This window comes from Anomaloglossus baeobatrachus, chromosome 1, assembly GCF_048569485.1.
Source record: "Anomaloglossus baeobatrachus isolate aAnoBae1 chromosome 1, aAnoBae1.hap1, whole genome shotgun sequence".
Taxonomy (NCBI): domain Eukaryota; kingdom Metazoa; phylum Chordata; class Amphibia; order Anura; family Aromobatidae; genus Anomaloglossus; species Anomaloglossus baeobatrachus.
Window position 1 is genome coordinate 710,362,301 of NC_134353.1, and position 20,158 is coordinate 710,382,458.

The following is a 20,158-nucleotide window of genomic DNA, read 5'->3' on the forward strand; positions in this document are numbered from 1 at the left end:
CCACACCGGCAGGTTTAGCAAGGAAAGGTGGATCTATCCCCGCACCGGGATCTGCCGCCCGTTTGGGCCTGGTACTCCCTGACAGTCTCCGTACTTTCCACTACGCTGCTCTCTCTCTAGCTGTGTGTGGGGTTCGGGCAGCACTACCAGGTGACCGTTCTCCCCCGTCGGTAGTCACTGCGCGGACGCTGTTAGACTGCAACAGCCCCAGGGGTCTGCTCCTGACGTCTGCTCTCCCTGGACTGCACACTAAACTGACTCACTGCTCCTCCTCTCCTGTTCTTGCCTACGCCACCTAGCAACCAGGCTCTCTACCACACCCCTTGAGTGGAGATGGAGGCTTCGCCCCCTCCACTCCTCAAGTGGAGGTGAAGGCTTTGCCCCCTCCTGGGATCCCCAGGGGTCCTCTCAAAGGTACATGTGTGAGACCTGATCACTATGCGCCTGTGTAGTCACACCTCGGTCAGCCTTCTGGATTACCTGTATTGTACTGTCCCCAGCATGGGTGCAGTACTCAGTGGTGCCTGACCAGGTCAGGGGCGCCACATTCCCCCTTAGTTATCACCAGCACGTCCTCGGGCTGCAAGACAACAGTTTAAAATGCATAAAACATTAAAACATGGTAAAACATTTTAAAACCACCAGGTACCATACATCACCACCCTCCACCCACAAGTCCGTTAACCCACCCTAAACCCTTTCAGGAGGCAGGTCACCGGTTTCTTTTGGTAACCAGGTCTGGGCCATCCACTTCCCCAGACCTTTCCTCCAATCTGCCTCTCCCGTTGGCCGCGCCTTCAGCCACTTCTGGCAGGATGTAGAGGCGGCTTTCATGGTCTGGTGGTTTCATGATATACCTGGCCTGGTGGAGCCGCGCCTTCAGCCTCTTCTGGCAGGATGTAGAGGCGGCCTCCACAGTTGGTGCTGACCAGGTACCCTCTTTGTGGTGGAGAGCCAGGCCCCATAAACAGGCATGCTCTCTGGTTGCAGGCGAGCCAAGGCCCCATAAACAGACGTGCTCCCTGGTTGCAGGCGAGCTAAGCCCCTAAACAGGCTGGCTCTGGTGGTGGTACCTCTGGGGTAACTATTTACACTGCGAGAGTTTGTGGCTATAGCCAGTTCATAGCCTTAAGGTTTATGGGTTTCTCACATTAGTTCATGTGGGCACATGCTTAAACTTATAAACGTTGCAAACTGGTCAAAACTGTAACTTGCTGTACTTTACTTTACTTCACACAGATTCCTCCTCACCAGGGCTTGGGCCTGTAGGGCTGCGGCACCTGTTGCTTTCTCCATCTCTGTCTTTTCTTTCTTCTTCTGTATCTGTTTCTTTTTCTGTATCTGTTTCTTTTTCTGTTGAGACAGCAGGTTCACTGTAGGGATTTCTGGGACATGGTGTAACATCCAATGCATACCATCCTCTTTCTCCTTGGTGCATGGTGAATTCCACTGAATCTCCTGTGCGTAGGTTCCTTCCTGGATGTCCTCTGGGCAAATGGGCTCTAACGTCTCTTCTGTTAACAAAAATGCCTTCTTTCATACCAGGAGCTACTATGAAGCCATAACCTGATTTCAAGTTGAAGTCTTCCACTACTCCACGACAAAGTGGGCCTCTGACCTGGGATTTAGCTCTCCTTAAAGACCGTTTCTCTTCCAAGTCTCTGGCTGTTACTTCGTCTTTCCTATCTGGAGATTGCTGTGCAGGGGAAAACTTTGTTCTGCTGCGGCGCCGTGTCTTGCGGGCTGGATTCTGCTGGGTTGCTACTTCACTGCTTGCAGGCTCCCAGGTGAGGTTTCTGGACAAATCTTCCTCTTCATCCCAGCGGGAGTATGGCAACATCTCTGGCTCTGGGCATGGATCCACTGCTGATGGCTCCGGGGTCAGCTCCTCAGCTTCCTGGCCTCCTCTCCCCCTTAGTTCTTCTGAGCACTCCTGTTGTGGCAGCGCTGGGGATGGGTGTTCATCAGCCGGCCAGGGCAATGGACTTTTTGGCGTGGATATTGCCGGAATCCTCCTGGGGGTGTGCGGAGGGAGCAGATACCGGTCCACCATCTCCTGTGGGAACTGGGCCTCTAGATCAGCCTTCAGCTTCCAGTATTCGGGGTCCTCTCCTACCAGGGACTTCCTAGCAGGGACTTCCTTAGACTGGGGAGCGGTGTCTGCTCTGGCCTTGCAGGCCGGGGTAAACAGAGGTACATTCTTGTCTTGGCGGGCCGCGCCTGACATGGCGGCGGCCTGGTCTTGGCGGGCCGCGCCCGACATGGCGGCGGCCTGGTCTTGGCGGGCCGCGCCCTGCATGGCGGCGGCCTGGATCAGCGTCGCTGTCGCAGCTGGAGTCTTAGCGGGCATCGCTACTGTGGCCGGTTCTTGGCGGGCCGGGCAGGGCATCGCTGCGGCGGCCTGAATTGGTGTCGCAGCTGCGATGGGATCTGTGCAGGCTGGGCTGGGCGTCGCTGCAGCGACCGGAGCTTGGCGGGCCGCACCTGGCGTGGCTGCGGCCTGGTTCAGCACCTCGCCTGCGGCGTGGATGAGCGTCGCTGCTGCGGTGGGGTCTTTGCGGGCCGGGCCTAGCATGGCGGCGACCTGGGTCAGCGTCACACCTGCGGCATGGATGAGGGTCGCGGCGGCTGCCGGATCTTTGCGGGCCGGGCAAGGCATCGCTGCGGCGGCCTGGGCTTGGCGGGCCGGGCAGGGCATCGCTGCTGCGGCCTGGTCGTGCGTCGCCGCGCCGGGCGCCTCTTCAGGGACCGCGGGCGTGGCAGCAGGGGTCGGGGCACTCGCGCTGGCAGGGGCAACACTGGACTCACCCATCGGTGGCACCATCGGGGTCTGAGTCGTCGCCGCTCGGTCTGGCACTCGTCGCGTGGCTCTCCCCTCGTAGGCCTGAACCGCTGCAGCCATCTCCAGAAGCTCCATGCGTTCCTCTCTGATCTGCTCTACGACCCGGGTCTCCAGTCGGTCGCAGAACTGGGCAAGCTCCCGATACCACCAGGCAGCGGAGCCTGGTTCTGGGTTTCTGCGTTCAGACGCCATTTCCTCTGCGCCTTCTTCTGCACGATTTCCCAGCAGTGGACTCGTCGCTGCCTCCAGTAGCAGGCTCTTCAGTTTCTGCTCTGCCTCTTCCAGCAGCAGGCTTCTGGCTCCCTTTCTGTCCCGACGTCTCTGAACGCCTCCGCTCTCATCACTTGCGAGGTCAGGACCCTGCAGGGGATCTCTGGGTAGCCACACCTCTTCGTGGGCGGTAACTTCTCCCAGCGCGGGCTGCTGTTGTTTTTCAGCGCGCTTTTCATGGTGGCAATATGGCGGCGCTTCCAATTTTCCAAGCGGACCGCCCAGGCACATGGTCACCTGTCTGGACAGGTCTAGTCCTTATCCTGTTCGTGACGCCAGATGTGAAGCCCCACAAGTATTGTGTCGGTGCATTACCTTCAGGGACTCCACTCGGCTGGATCTTGTCACAGGTAGGAGATCTTCTTCTAGGATTGTCGTGACGCCACTCTCAGAATTGCGGTCAGTGGGGACCGCCACTGCAGATTAAGGGATGCCTGGGGCTGATGGTGGGTGCAGTCAGTTGTAATAGCCTCCTGAGAGTGAGGCAAGCCCCAGGGCCCTGTGTGAGTGTGTAGAACCACAAGGCGCAGAATAACTCAGCACAAGCAGAATGTCTTTCAGGGGTTTTACTCACTGTTGATGGCAGGGTGAGTAACCCGGGCGTAGCTGGGATGAACCAGGCTGGAACCAGGTGTCCTTCAGGCTGACTGATGAGGGTGGCTACCGACTCGCCTTCCTTAGCCCTTCTGTGGTTTGTGGTAACCCCGACTTTTAGTCCCTATGGGGGTCACCCAGGGAAGTAGCTGCTCCCCTCGTTTGTTTGCCGTTTGCTTGTCGCCTGGACCAGATCACTCCAGCTGCTTGCCTCCTGTGAACTATGGGCCCTAACTGTGGCTACGTGGCTGCGGCCTTTGGGGTGTTGTGGCGTGGGCTTTGAGGGCCCCACACCAGCAGGTTTAGCAAGGAAAGGTGGATCTATCCCCGCACCGGGATCTGCCGCCCGTTTGGGCCTGGTACTCCCTGACAGTCTCCGTACTTTCCACTACGCTGCTCTCTCTCTAGCTGTGTGTGGGGTTCGGGCAGCACTACCAGGTGACCGTTCTCCCCCGTCGGTAGTCACTGCGCGGACGCTGTTAGACTGCAACAGCCCCAGGGGTCTGCTCCTGACGTCTGCTCTCCCTGGACTGCACACTAAACTGACTCACTGCTCCTCCTCTCCTGTTCTTGCCTACGCCACCTAGCAACCAGGCTCTCTACCACACCCCTTGAGTGGAGATGGAGGCTTCGCCCCCTCCACTCCTCAAGTGGAGGTGAAGGCTTTGCCCCCTCCTGGGATCCCCAGGGGTCCTCTCAAAGGTACATGTGTGAGACCTGATCACTATGCGCCTGTGTAGTCACACCTCGGTCAGCCTTCTGGATTACCTGTATTGTACTGTCCCCAGCATGGGTGCAGTACTCAGTGGTGCCTGACCAGGTCAGGGGCGCCACACTGATTTCTCAGGTGTTTCATCTTCTGGGTAACTGCTCTGCTTCTTTAAGGAGCATGCTCTCCTAGAACCTTGCCAGACGTTCTATCTGGTTCTGTAGTTGTCCTGTTTGGCCTGTGTTCCTGCATGCGTTCTGATCTTTGTGTCTTGCCCCCGGACTGTTCTAGGACTACTCTCTGCCCGCTCCCTGTTCCTGCCGCAACCGCATGGCTTTTGACCTTGAACCGTTACCTGACCACATCTCAGTTTACTCCCTGAGTCCATTACGTGCCTTCCCAGAATTCTGACCCTTGGATTGTGACCTGACTACGCCTCTGTATACTCCCTGTGTTCATATGTGTCTTCCTGTTTCCAGACCTTGGCTTTCCTGACTACTCTACTGTATGAACTAATCGTAAGTAGTGACTAGCATCACACTATAAATAAAACGTATACAGTCACGACTGAAAGAGTTGGCACCCTTGAAATTGTTCCAGAAAATGAAGTATTTCTCCCAGAAAATTATTCCAATTACATGTTTTGTTATACACGTTTATTTCCTTTGTTTGTATTGAAACAATAAAAAACTGAGAAAATAAGGCAAATTGGACATCATTTCACAGAAAACCCCAAAAATAGGCCTGACAAAATTGTTGACATCTCTTCACAATTGTGGGTAAACAACTTTGTTTCTAGCATGTGATGCTCATTCAGACTGGTAGGTCTGGTGTAAAGTGTGAGCTGCCAACATTAGGGACAGATGAATGACAAGGCAGAGGTTCAGCAGGTGCCTCCATAATGTGGCCAACCAATCTTATAAATGTACAGCTGGCCACTGAGTCGAACATGTCATTGGTGCACCTTGTGCAGCCGCAGGGGCCCAAGAGGTAAAGGGGCCCAAAGGTGAAATTGTGTATTATGATGATCTATAAGACGTCAAAGGGTCCATAAACTGTTCTTGCACAGGAATCCTTTTCTGTACGTGTCCACCAGTGGCTGGCTGTAAATATTCCATAGATATTGGAGAAAAATATGATATTTACTTCCTCTATAAATATGCTTAGTGAATATATCTAGGAAAGATGAGTAGCATTGAGGCAGTTATATGGCTGCTAATCTTCTTGGGAGATAAAATCAGATTTACAATCTTGTCATATTTTTGGGGTTTCTGGCAGCTTCCGATACATTGATTCAGTGAGGATAGTCATCCAATATTTAATGAGTGTGTTATGTACCACTATGTGACTTCCATAAATGTCAGAGCTGGAAATTGTCTGACATGTTCATGATGTATTTGTAGCTCTTTGTGTTTATTATGTATCTGAAGCCCCACGCTACAGTAACACAAGGCACAGTATAAACTTTCAGTAAAGTCTTTAGACTTTTCTTCATTTTTTTGTTTATGGGAAGGAGATTAACGTCTCCCTCCTCCTCTCCAATGAACCCCTCTCCTTAGTCAACCCCTCTGTCTCTCTCCTTCCCAAACATTTAGCACGTGATGCTGTTCAGATGTGTCACTTCAGGCCATAAAAGTGAAGAGAGAGAACAAAAGGCACAGAGGAGTATAAATCCCCAGCAGGGATTCTCTGCTCACTGACACAGGCACCAGGCAGCTCCTCCACACACTCACATAGAGGAGAGAGGCAGAAAGAAGAAAAGACAAAGAACGACAAAGACCACTACCTGTAGGGACCACCTGTGCCCTGCCCTGAGGATGCATCTCCTCATCATCCTACCTGCCCTCTGCCTACTAGGGGCACAAACTGCATCCTTACCTCAGAAGACCTCCAAGCACAATGGCCAGGTGAGCTACAGACATAGAGAATAAGTTCCCAACTGTTTCTTGTCATTCTGTGTTTCTTCACAATGTGCTCCATGTGTGAAGACATTGGCACCGGTCTGTTCTGTAGGATGAGTTCATACATGGTGCTATGTGCTGAGCCAGCAGTTTATTTGCATGAGTTGTCTTCTTGTACTTTGCGTTCTACATTGTAGTGGCAGCTTGTATCTTGGGATCTCAGATGTCAGATATCCAGTTGCTTCTGAATTATTCTATTTAATGACTTAGGCCATGTGAACATTTTGGATATTTGAGGGTTTACTTGTAGCCAAAACCAGAATTGGAATAATCAGAGGAAAAGTATAATAGAAACACATCACCACTTCTGTATTTTATACCCACTCCTGGTTTTGGCTATAAATACCGATGTAAAAAAAACTCCCCAAATACTCAACATGTGCACGTGGTCTTAAGAGACTAGAAATATGTAGTAAAAACTGAAATGACAAAGAAAGGTTGGGAGCGCAAATGGTGTCTTATCCGGTGGTACCAGAAAGAATTAGTACACTAACCTGGTGTGGTTGTGTTATAGATACAATCACTAAAACCACGTGATAAGGATGGCTGCTGCAGAACCCAGGAAGATAGCGTTGGAGGAGATGAAAGAAAAGAGTTAATCCGCACTGCCAGAAGATGATCATTGAAGATCGATAAGGATTAAAACATCTGATTTTATTGTTCTACGCATTTCGGAGCTGTATAACCCCTTCTTCAGGAACAAAATCAATAATGTACAGTACTGATTTTGTTCCTAAAGAAGGGGTTATACAGCTCTGAAATGTGTAGAACAATAAAATCAGATGTTTTACTCCCCATTGATCTTTAGTGATCTTCTTCTGGCAGCACGGATTAACCCTTTTTTTCCATCTTCTCCTGGACTAGAAATATGACACAAGTGTTGTATGGGAAAGGTGACACTTCACGCTTGTATTAATAAATTCACCAGAACGAATGTCATGGGCATTATTAGTTGGTAGATTTGGAAACAGTACATTTCATACAAAGTGTACCTAGTAATACAAATTATGTCCGCCACGGAGGCGCCCATGCTGGTATGCTAGGGGTGCTCCTCATAGGCACGTTGCATATTATGCCACATAACAAAGAAATAATAACAGAAATGTAGAAGTTTGTCCTGCACATGTTCCCACCTGGGAAGAATGTGCTGCAGGCCTTTAGCGGTAAGGGTGATGATTATCTGATTGGATGCGTGTGACAGCCACAGGATGACTCTGGCAGCCCCTGTTTGTATAAGGGATGTCGTGTTTCTGTGCTGTCAGCTGCCTGGGATTTGGAATCTGCAGGCTGGCGTTTTTTTTTACATATGAGGGCTAAGCACAGTGTATGTAATCACGGCTTTTTGCATGCCATTTTTTTCAGTCTCTCCCACCATGGGGATTTAAAATTAAATTCAGTCATGGGATAAAAATGTGGAAAAGACTGTATATACGATTCTATCACGCACCAAGACGCCTAATTATATGATGTAACCCTATGCCTAAAGATTATTCCATGCTCACACAGTAGCAGTTGGCAGATTTGATGCTGGACTGCATTGTCTCATAAAGTGGCTATGTATGCCAAGGTTGTGTCTAGGACAAGGAACGGCATCTTTTATGCATATAGAGTCTAATAAGTACAGAAGTAGCAATAGGAGGAGTCACAACTGACTTAATGGGCTGGACTCATGGCCACATCAAAGGGTATAGTATAATATAGCGGCGGTACCCAAGACGGCTGTGTCACCGCCTGCTAGGCTTCCACAGTGACACCTGCACTGCTGCCTAGAAAGTAGAACACCAGTTGACAATTTGGTGGCAGCAACAGGAGCCGAGGCAGAGCCGGCCCAGATGGAATCTGCATTCTTGTTCAGAGTTATTTCCGATCTTTTGAAATGTTTATCCTCTGTATAAACAGGATCTAAAAACATTGCACAGATTGAGGGTTTGGTGACGGAGGAGAAGGACATGGACACAATTCTAACATAAAAAAGCTAAAAACAACGCTAGAATGTATCATGCCTTTCTTGTCTGTGGAAGAATAAACACAAATCTAAAATAGGGGCATCCTATGGTGGATTGTGTATTTTTGTTGTTGTTGTTACAGTGTATCTAGCACTGACTCACTTGCCAGAGATTTATTGTTGATAAAACCAAAACAGGCTGTGTATTTACTAGAAGATAACCGGCCATGTGTCCTTATATCTAGGAGGATGAATAAGACTTTTCTTAGTTTTTTGCATTTTAGATAAATAAGACTTTTTAAAGGGAAATGTGGAAACAAATGGTGGTGAACGAATGTAGTAAATGATTGTTGGCAATATTTATCCTCAAATTATGCATACATTTAAGTCCTTGGGACATCATCTTGTGTCAAGTTGTTGATCATCTAAGCTATATCTTGGTGAAGGGGTTTCACACCCAATATGGATTTTTTTCTTAAAGGGAACCTGTCAGGTGCAATATGCACCCAGAACCACGAGTTGTTATGGGTGCATATTTCTAATCCCTGCCTAACCGTCAATGTATACACTAGCATAGATAAAGAGCATTAGAAAAAGTATTGCTAAAGATCTTTTATCGTATGCTAATGAAGCCAGCGACTAGTCGCAAAGGTGTTAGTTACCTTGGCTTGTCGGCTTGCTTAGCATGTTAGCACACCCTCAGGGGCGTATTAACATGCTAATAAATGTGCAGCGTCAGTGGCATAGTCGCTCTCACCTCTGCTGCCACCACTGGATTTCGGCTCAGTGAGCAATATCAGAACGTCCCTGGACTTTGGTCATGTGCACTACACCAGTTTGAAGCCGGGATGCGTACACCCAGCTTCATAGTACGCATGACTGGAAGTCCAAGACTTCTGATCATGCGCACTGAGTTAAAAAACAGCAGTGGCAGCCGAGAGGTGAGCGCTACCATCCCTCTGATGCTGCCCATTGATTATCATGTTAGTATACCCACAGGGGCATGCTAACATGCTAAAGCAGGTCGACTAGCCAGGAGATGTAACGCACTTGCGACTAGTCCCTGGCCCAGGAACAATGAGATGTTTGGTTGGATCGCTGAAAAAATGGGCACTGTTCATCTGGGCACAGTATGCCACTGTTTGGACACAGTTTTCCACTATGTGGGCACTCCTAGGTTGTGTGCAACCAAGTACAACACCATGTGGGCACAGTGCTACACTATGTTCATACATTAGGACAGTTTGGCGCCCTTTTCACTCTTTGGCACCATATTGGTATGGCTTTAATTGGATAGTATTTGTGCCATGTGGATAGTGTCCAAGTCTTTTATAAGCGCCATGTGGCTCTATGTGTACAATATTCAGTCTTGGTGTACAGTTGTATATATTTTGAGGCACTCGCTAAACACTGATCCTTATATTGTATGGTTATCTCTAGTTAATGTATGCACTTTATCTATGGCATAAATATGTCTGGCATTGTATAGCACTATGGCAGCATATGGGAGTCACTAAGGACTTTGCTTACTGCTTCTATTCTTTACTCTCTAAGAAGCTTGAAAAGTTGGAGTTTACCAAAAGTTTTCATGTAAATTAAAAAACAAATAAGCTGAAACCGCATTATAGAAAAATTAGTTCTTAACCCACGCTAAAGAGCACACGCCCAAAACTGATTAATTAAAGCAGGCAAGGCTAGAGACTATTGTTCTGCTAAGCTGAGGTTGTGCAGCTTAGAGACTCCACTTGCTCCAGGAGAACCTGTGCTGTGCAGACTCCCTGGCTCCTGCCTCAGTGATCAGGAAGATCATTAATTAACCCCGATACTGCCCTCGACCACCAGGATGGCTGGTATTAACCCGTTCACTCTCGAGTACCAGAAATATAGACGTTATGTTGGCCTCCACAATTACAGTTGACAAGAGTTGAGCTTTTTGATTTGTTTGCACACTGTAGACAATATATCTGCAAACTGCTTATTTCACTGCTACTTATTTGGTCATTAAACTGCAATATTTATCTGGCTTAAAGTGTATCTGTCAACTGGTTTCATAATACAAACTTACATATACTGCTAAATAGGTTGTTTTTTTTATACCTAATGAGGCTGGTATACTTTTTATTGTTGTTGAAAATGTATATGGCTATATAAACCTTCAAGTTTGTCATGGATTTTCAATGTAGGTTCACCAGCTTGTATATTTACCTGTCTGCGGCGCTACTGTTGCTTCCAGATCTGCAGTCAGTGCAGTGAATATGCATGAGCTTAATTAGCAGGCCAGTAAGTTACAGCAGAGGCATAGACAGCAGCCCCGGAGACAGGTAAGTATACAAATTCTTTATTTTTATGTTTCCTGTGCTCTACAAGAACACACAGTCTGTGTGTTAACACAGATGTGTGACCAAGCCCATTGATTTTAATGGGTCTACGTGAATCTGTGTCTCCGGTATGTGTGAAACTGGACGTCCTGAACACACAAACCTCAAATTATAACCCCGATCAGCGTAGGGTTAATTAAGCAAAACACAATTTTCCCAAGGGGGCAACAAGAGGTACCCTAACTAAAAGCCTAATATGTATAACTAACTTTTATTAATTAATTATTAATAACTTGGTGCCTGTCCTTACACATATAAGGAATGGAATTGGTCGCTCTACAGGCCAAATTTTAAGGTTGTCCTTTGATTGTTTGAATTAATAAAAGTTAGTTATACATATTAGGTCTTTAGGTAGGGTACCTCTTGTTGCCCCATGGGCAAATTGTAAACTGGACGTTTCGTCACACGTACCGGAGACACAGATGTGTGAAGGAGGCCTAAGAGATCTTTTTAATAACATATGCATATTGTATTGTGAAATCTGGAGATTGATCCACTTTAAAGGTAAAAGTGTCTTACTAGCCCACTCAACTATCTTACAAATTTGAGAAGTATATATATTTTTTAATATTGCAGAATGTCAGACTTCAAATAAAAAAATATACTAGATTTTTTTGTGCAATTATAGTTATAGCTTTGGGTTGCGTCGCAACATCTATTGCTAGATCACAGAATCCGACATGATTAAAGGGGTTCTCTACTGCTAGCCCCTTCTCATTCTGCATGTGTTTCCCATTAAAATAAAAAAAAAGCTTATACTTGCCTGTGCCCCACTTATATAGTGTGTGCAAATAACACCTGCTTTCATTGCAGCTGGCCATCAGTATGCACATAATTTGGCCGATCCAGCCTGTGACATACTTGGCATTTCTACAGTATGTAACCAGTCATTTATAGGTATCTTGTTGAGATCTACATTTGTCAGTGAAATAATTGACCACTTAAGAAAAAAACATTAAATTTAGATGACTCTATTGCAGTGCTTCTCAACTCCAGTCCTCAGGACCCACCAACAGATCATGTTTTCAGGTTTTCCTAAATGTTGCACAGGTGATGGAATTATTCCCTGTCTAACATTGAGGAAAACCTGAAAACATGATCTGTTGATGGGTCTTGAGGACTGGAGTTGAGAAACACTGCTCTATTGGGTATGAAGTAACTAGGTAAGTGGCAGCCTGACATGGGTTTCTATAATCTATTTTCCTGTGTCTGGCACCCACTATTAGGCTGGACTCACACGAGCGTATGGCATCCGATGCGAGAGCATCGGATGCGATATGCTAATGTCCCCCGGCTCAGGCTCTGCTGCGAGCGTGAGCCGGGTGTCATGCGACTGTAACCCGATCTTGCGATCGGGTCACAGCTGTGAAGCTGAGTGCAGGCGCTGCGGAGGAGAGGGAGGGGTTAATCCTCCCATCTCCTCCACTGTCAGCCTGTGCGTAGATCGCACTGCACTGGGATAACATCCGAGTGCAGTCCGATGTATCTCTCGCATCCATTCACTTGAATGGGTGCGAGAGATACGGCGGTAGCAGCAAAACGCAGCATGCTGCCGCTTTTCTCGCATCCAGAATCTGGATGCGAGAAAAGCTGACCAACAGCTCAACCTCATTGCCTAACATTGGTCAGAGTGCAATGCGAGAATTTCTCGCATTGCACTCGTCCGATTTTCACGCTCGTGTGAGCGTACCCTTAAGGCTGCTTTCACACATCCGGTTTGAGCACAGCGGCTCAATCCGGCTGTGAAACCTATGCAACGGATGCGGCGAAAACACCGCATCCTTTGCATAAGTTTTTACATGTGGCCCGTCCGTTTTTTCCGGTTGCGGCACGCTACTGAGCATGCGCAGTGGAAGAAAACGCATGCGGCGGCCGGATGCGGTTTCCGGCGTCCATAGGTATGCATTGAAAAATGTGCCGCAGCGGCCAGATGCGGCGCGATGCGGTTTTTTTTGCCAGAGCAAAAAACGTGCCAGGGAACGTTCCATCCGGCCGCCGCATCGGCTAAATCTGCCGCATGCGGCAAAAACCAGACAGAACGCAAGCCCATGCGGCACAATGCGGCGCCAATGCTGGAAAAACGAAACCGGCGGCAAAAAAAAAAACGGTTTTGTTTTTTCAGCAGACCGCCGGATTGTGCCGCACTGCTACAGCCGGATGTGTGAAAGTAGCCTAAATGAGCTACTTTGCATATTTTTTCCCCATGAAGTATTGCCTTGAAAATCATTGTCATATTAATTTGGTTATCTTCATGTCTTGGGCCGGCACATGATTTATTCCTTCCAAAGACCTTACAAAGGGCTAGCGGGCATCAATTACAGGTGGAGGAAAGATGATTTCGGCACCTAAATAGGAAAGGGTTCTTTACAGTTAGAGCAGTCAGACTGTAGAATGCTTGACTGCGAAAGGTAGTAATGGCAGACACTATACCAGCTATGTAAAAGTGATGGATGATTTTCTCACATCTAATTACTCTGTGGGTTATAAATAATTTAGTGATGGATAATGTATAACTATTGGAGAAAATATTTAGGTTCATCAAGCTCAATCTCTTTCAATCTATGTCACTATGACCTTTTTCAGTGACTGGGCTAATCTTTTCTATACTAATCTCCAATATTCTGAGCATATGCCGGTTGTAGGTTGTATTCTGACGTATGCACACCCGCTTTATTACTTTCATTGTGCACTGACAGTGTGCTCCCCTCCTGGCTATAGTGACAAGTGATGAGCCAGCAACATAGCACTCTCTGGATATGGCCAAATATAAAAAATGGACTTCTAAGAGGATAAGCAGGAATAGAAAAGTAGTATAGTTCTCCAGATTAGCTATGTCGTTTACCTAATGTGCCCCAGGGCATTGCAGCTTAGGTATCCTTGGTTATGACCACTCATATAGTAACAGTTAGTTGCGCTAGGTCATAACCAAGGATACCTAAGGCTAGTGTCACACTTCCATCTTTTTCCATCAGTCACAATCCATTGTGTGACTGATGCGACTGATCCTTTGCAGATAGTGTGAAAACTGATGTGACAGATCCTGTGACAAAACGGTTCAGTTGGAGAGAGAGAGAATCTTTGTAACCAGAAAGGAATTTACACATCTGAGCATGCTCAGTTGTTAAAAGACGGATCCATCACCGATTGGACGGATAAGACGGACTCCGGCGCCCCCTAGCCTTTTATTATAACACACGACGGACGCCAACGGATCCATTGCTGTCCGTTTATTCTACACACACAAAAAACACTACATTCTGCGTTCCTTCCGTCCGACGGTCAGTCATTCCACGACTGAGCAGTCGTGCAACGGATGCAACGCAAGACCATCAGTCACAATCCGTCATTAATACAAGTCTATTGGAATAAACTGAATCCTGCTAATTATTTTGCAGGATTCAGTTTTTTCTCAAAGCGACAGATTGTGACTCAAGAAAAAGATGGAAATGTGAACTAAGCCTTAGGCTAGGTTCACACTTCCGTTGTTTTGCATCAGTCACAATCCGTCGCCTTGAGGAATTATGGTATCCTGTAAAATATTTTGCAGGAATCCAGTTTTTCCCCATAGACTTCTATTAGTGACGGATTGCGACTGATGATGCTGCATTGCATCCGCTGCGTCGCGGTCAGTCGTTTTTTAACTGACCGCCGGGCGATAGCAACACAGCCTGTAACGTTTTTTGAGCAGCGCGATCCATAGGATTTTGCTGCGCATGCACTCTCTGGCTCCCTGCACCCATAACCAGGATACACATCGGGTAACCAAGCAATGCGCTTTGATTAGTTACCCGATATTTACAGTGGTTACGTGTGCAGGGAGCCAGCGCATGCTGGTAACCAAGATAAATATCGGGTAACCAAGCAAAAAGTGCTTTGCTTATACCCGATATTTACCCTGGCTGTGCAGTGAGCCCGACACTTCCCCTCTCGGCTCCGCCCCCTCCCGCACTCAGCATGTACACACACTCACACACACACACACACACACACACTCACACACTCACCTGTCCCCAGCCCTACAGTCCCCGCGGCACTGACGTCCTCAGTGCCACGGACTCGCTCGGCTCCACCCACCCCGAACTCCGCCCCCTCGTGCTCCGCCCCCCACACACAACGGAGTCCGACAAAGAATTCTGTTCTTTGTCATCCGTTGAACAGCGCATCAGTCACATGCGTCAAGCAACGCATGTGACTGATGCAAAACAATGGAAATGTGAACTTAGCCTTAGGTGCAATGACCTTTACATGAAGCAAGCGACATAGCTACGGTAATCATGAGAACTATACTGCATTTCTAATTGGAGGTATTTGCTAATATTTTTTTTATTATTATTATTATTATTACACCTACTACATATTAGGAAAGGATCTTGGAGATGGGACTAATCCTTTAAATAAGAGAAAAAAACTGATTGACAGATTCTCTTTACGCAGAAGACCACAGCTCATTAAATAGTATAGCTAAATAATGTTGCCCTTTGGTCAGATTTGAGTCCAGAACACATAAATGACTATTTAGCAATGACTTAGCAATATCTGACACAATGAAGTGTTATTGATTGCATCAATCAAAACATGTTCTTGTTTGTGATACTTAGACGTGTACAATTAAACTAGTTATGGATCATAATACAAATACTACCTCTCCTCCACAAATTTCTGCTATTTACAAGGAGGTTTCTGGACTGGACAAGATGTGCCCACGTGTGTGTTCTGCACCGCAGCGTTTTGTCACTGCATGTCCGCTTGACAGCGCAGCTGAAAAGCTCCGTTCTGAAACTTTGACGACTGCAGAATTCGTGCGCTCTGGATGCTGCCTCTACCTATAGACAGAATGGAGACAGCATGCAAAGCGCATGACAGAAGTGACATGTTGCTTTTTAGAACGCAGTTATTTGGCAGCATGCACACGTTGCGTTCTAAAACGCAACGTGTGCATGAATTAGGCACAATCTTCATAGATTGTGCAGGGGACGCAGGACGCATGCAGTTACGCTGCAGTGCAGATCGCAGCGTAATTGCATGCAATACGCACATGTGGGCACAGAGCCTTATCCAAAATGGAAGAACATGTATTACAATATTATTGCTGTGGTCTTTAAGACCAATAGTATTTTTTTTTAAAACCGAGAGATCCTATATTTTGGAAATGACCAGACTCTCCCTTTCTTATAATCTATATATATATAATTGCCTTATTCTGTCTGTCTTGCTCCGAAATGACGTCATTATAGTGACAACCGTCGCCACAGTGCATGCGCTAAAGAGCCTGCGACCAACGGCTCAGCTAACTGAACAGCCCGAGCTACGGGCCAACAGGTCAACACCTGACACTTATCCCCGCACCCACACGGAGCCCCGACTTCCCGGTGAGTGCTGCACCCCCAGGAGCCCACACCAGCAACCCAGCCGACACAAACCCACCGCTCGCCTCGACATTACCCCACTCTGCTCCAACCCCCCTGCACTCTGCCCTCCACATGTATCCACTGAACACACACACACACCTGGATAGTCACCTGTCCCCAGCCATGCTGTCCCCGGCACTGACGTCCTAAGCGCCATGGCCCCGCTCGGCTCCACCCCCCCCCCGCACTCTGCCCCCCGCACACATTACCCCGCAGGATGGGGGCACATGTCAGGATGGTGGCTGCACCACGATGGGGCACATACCAGCATTGGGCCACATCACAGCATCAGCATATTTTTACTTAACTTTACACTGTTCATGGCCTTCTTTCATTACAAGCCATGGACATCATTAAACATTAGACTCATCTATTAAAACTGTTCCTTCTGTTGTTTGTCATTTGAAAACCAATAAAACAATTATAAGAATACTAAATTAAACCTAACCCATCCAGTCCATTCATTACCTTATTATTCAATCTGCTAACCTACATACACATTCCAGACTGCCCGATATGTTAGAATCGGGCCACCTTCTAGTAGTATATAAACAGTATAAAATATAAATAGTATAAAATATATATATATATAGGGTTTATGCACATGACACTACAGTAGGTTCATATCTTTTCTTGGGATAGACAAGCCTTAGGCTATGTGCGCACGTGTGCGTAATTCATGGAGTTACGCTGCGCTTTGTAGCGCAGCGTAACTGCATGCGTCCTGCGTCCCCTGCACAATCTATGGAGATTGTGCAGGGGCCGTGCGCACGTGGCATATTAGAACGCAGTGATTCGGCTGCTGCCCGAATCGCTGCGTTCTAAGAAGTGACATGTCACTTCTTCCGTACGCTTTGCCGGCAGCCCCTGCTCTGTCTATGGCAGGAGCTGCAGGCAGAGCGCACGTTCTCGCCGGCACCATGCGCTTCAGAACGCAGCTTTTCAGCTGCGCTCTGAAGCGCACCTTTTCGGTGCGGTGAAGAGCGCACACGTGCGCACATAGCCTAAGGCACTTGGGACTTTAGTATTGGCCTTTCCCGAAGAAGATAGCTTTTTATCCAAGTAATAAGCATGTGCGGTTGGGTTGACTGGGAGCACAGACACAGCTGCTTAGTGGGTGAGTTAGAGGATACTGTGATCTCTGTTGCACATGATGATTTATGTGACCCAAAGACTCAGAGACCTAAGGAGCTCAGAGGACAGTCTGTTATTCATCCTGTCTCCTTTTGTATATGGAAGGTTAATTAGCCCTTACCTGTCTCCAGGTGACTTTGAATTTGAGTCAGGGATATCTTCAGACGCTGATAAGTGGTGATGTCACAGAAGGGGGGAGACGGTTAGTCAAGAGCTTAGTGTTTAATGGTCTGTATCCTGAGGCAAAATTAAAGCCTTTGGGTCAAATAGTACAAACACAGACTGTTTACCATAGTCAAGCTGTAAACCCCGGAGAATAAGATGGAAAGCCAAGCGTGACAAAACCATTCATTCACAACTGGCAATATCCATACAGCAATGTGTGAGCCTTCCGGTGAAGAAACAAAACTAGTAATAGAGCAGCTAAAGTTACTCATATTACACAGGCCGATCTGTTTTTGATACCTGAGCATCGTATTACCGGAGCGTAGGGTCACCAGCGGTTTCAGGTCACTGTTTGGACATATTCTCAATACCATTCAATTCTGTAGTACGTTTTAAGGGTTAATTTTGAGAAACAAACAAAGACACATCCTGCTCTGACAATCCAAAGAAAATAATAAATGGCTTTATTGGATAATCCATAAAAAGTAGGAAAAAGACACAGAGTGTAGATACGCTACACATTTCAGATCAATTATGAGCCTTCTTCATGGCATCAGAATTTGTCTGAAACCATAGAATATCTAAACTCATTTTTTGTAGATTATCCAATAAAGCCATCTATTATTTTCTTTGGCTTGTGGGAGCCAGATGTTTCTTGGGTTTTCTTCTCATTACACAAAAACCATGTGGTCCGTGAACCTACTGGTGAGTGAGCTGGACCTTTCTTTACGGGTTAGTTTTGGCAAACATTGAGGCAAGGTGGGATTTCCAATAGAAGCACAAAAACTGGTAGTATTTACTTATATACACTATATAAAATGAATGGTTCTGGAAAGTCCATTATTCTTAAAGGGGTTGTCCTGTCTAAACCAACAAGTCTGCATGCACTGTGTGCTGTGAGGATTCTCTGGTGTAAGTGGTGGGAACAGCTTTCACGTGGCAGCATCTATGCAATATGCATATTCCCAGTGAGATTCCAAGTAGACTGTTTCCAGCCTCACACAATACACTTGCATTGAGCATGCTGGATACAGTTTTGTCAGGTTCTGGGTTGGAGTATGCATGTCACATACTTGCAGTCATGTGACATACGATGTTTGGTTTTAAACTCACTGAGTGTCATGGCGGCATCTGACGTTGTTCACACTGCAGAGTCCGGCACTCTTCACTATGCCTCCTTTGGTGCTTCTCAGTTACACAGACAGGCTTGGGAGTTGACCAGCTGTGTTCTCATTAGTTATCAGACTGGAGTCAATTTCTGCTAGCCTGTTGATTACCTCTTGGATCATGTGTTGTTGGAGATCTATCACAGTCACTCCCCACTTTTTTAAGATGGAGGAGCCTGTCTTCCCATGCCGACTATAGGTTTAGCTACACCAGTCCTAGTGCTGTTGTATCCCAGTCCTGCTTGTGAATGTAGTGCTTTCTGTGTGGAGTTGTTGTGGTGTTCTCTTGTTGTTTCCTCCCTGCTTTTATTTTCCTCCTTATCATTCTTTGTCTAATACCTCTTTGTGAGTGTGCTTTGTAACAGAGTTTTGCTTTCAGAAAAATGAAAGAAAAACGTTTTGCTTTCCCCTGTTTGTCTTTATCTGTGGGTTCTACCACTCCTGTTCCGGACCTCCCCTCAGGTGAGGGAGAGAGGGTATTAGATCAGGTCTGTACAGGAGCAAGGCAAGGAAGGCAGCCTAGACATTGTCACCATCAGACGTATCTCTGGGATCAGAGGCAGCTAGGGCCGCCCCTGAGGGCCATTTTAAGAGCCCTGGTCCCCGATTATCCCATTACACCACATGATATCATGTGACGCTGACTCTGGAGAATCCTTACAGAGTACAATGTGAAGAGTGACTGCAGACCTGGCCCAGTGCCCACGCTGTGCAGTTTTGACGCGTATCTTCAGAAATTTTCAGCAAAATTTGCATGTCCATTATGAAGCCAGCAAAGTCTGAGAATTCAGAAGTGCTGTGCCCACATTGCTTATTTTTCCCTTGCGTATTTGGTGCAGATTTGGTGCAGAAAAAAATAAATCTGCACCAAATACGCAAGGGAAAAATACTCAATGTGGGCACAGCAGTTCTGAATTCTCATAGACTTTGCTGGCTTCACAATGGACATGCAGATTTTGCGGCAGATTTCTGAAAATTTGCGTCAAAATCTGCGTCAAAATACGCAGTGTGGGCACAGGGCCTACAAGCGCACTACTTTTCTGCTTTCTGGATTTCTGCTTGACGGAGGGTGATATGCCCCAGACTGTAGGTCTGAACTTTATATTGTATGATGCTTCTGTTAGCAGGCACAGCTTTTCATATTCAGCATGGCAGGAGTGCTTGGACACTGAAGCTGGCCAGATTCAGCCATCTTCTGGGATGCATGCCATGCTGTATCGTTTGGCCAAGCACTCCTGTGTTCTTTATGAGAAAGACAGTAGCCTATCCAGAACAATGAGATCGGCAGTCCGAAATCAGACATACACGATCAACATGTTGTCAGTCAGTCAGCCAGCGCCTCCATACACATCAGCCCATTGGCTGCACCAGTCAATATTGGTGGTGCGGCAGACATAAGTCTAATTTTTAAGGGGTCGTTTACTTTCCACAGAATGATACCTTCAACCAGATGCTGCTGCTTGCTGCCCATAACACAAGTCAAATATACACAGACAACATGGCAAGAGGAAAGTTGGAATAAAGGAAATACAAACTGGGAGTGTGGTCAGGAACACTAGCAGAGAAAATACCCTGCTACATGCTGG

At 47.0% G+C, this 20,158-nt stretch overlaps 1 protein-coding gene across 1 annotated transcript in view; it reads left to right on the forward strand.

Moving 5' to 3' along the window:
• The first annotated feature begins 6,232 nt into the window (after positions 1–6,232).
• The window catches only part of MMP11 (matrix metallopeptidase 11), a 54,206-nt gene continuing 40,280 nt past the window's right edge, over positions 6,233–20,158 (forward strand). The window contains exon 1 of the mRNA XM_075341792.1: positions 6,233–6,322. Within this exon, the coding sequence (XP_075197907.1) occupies positions 6,233–6,322 (90 nt within the window). The remainder of the gene's footprint in view (positions 6,323–20,158) is intronic.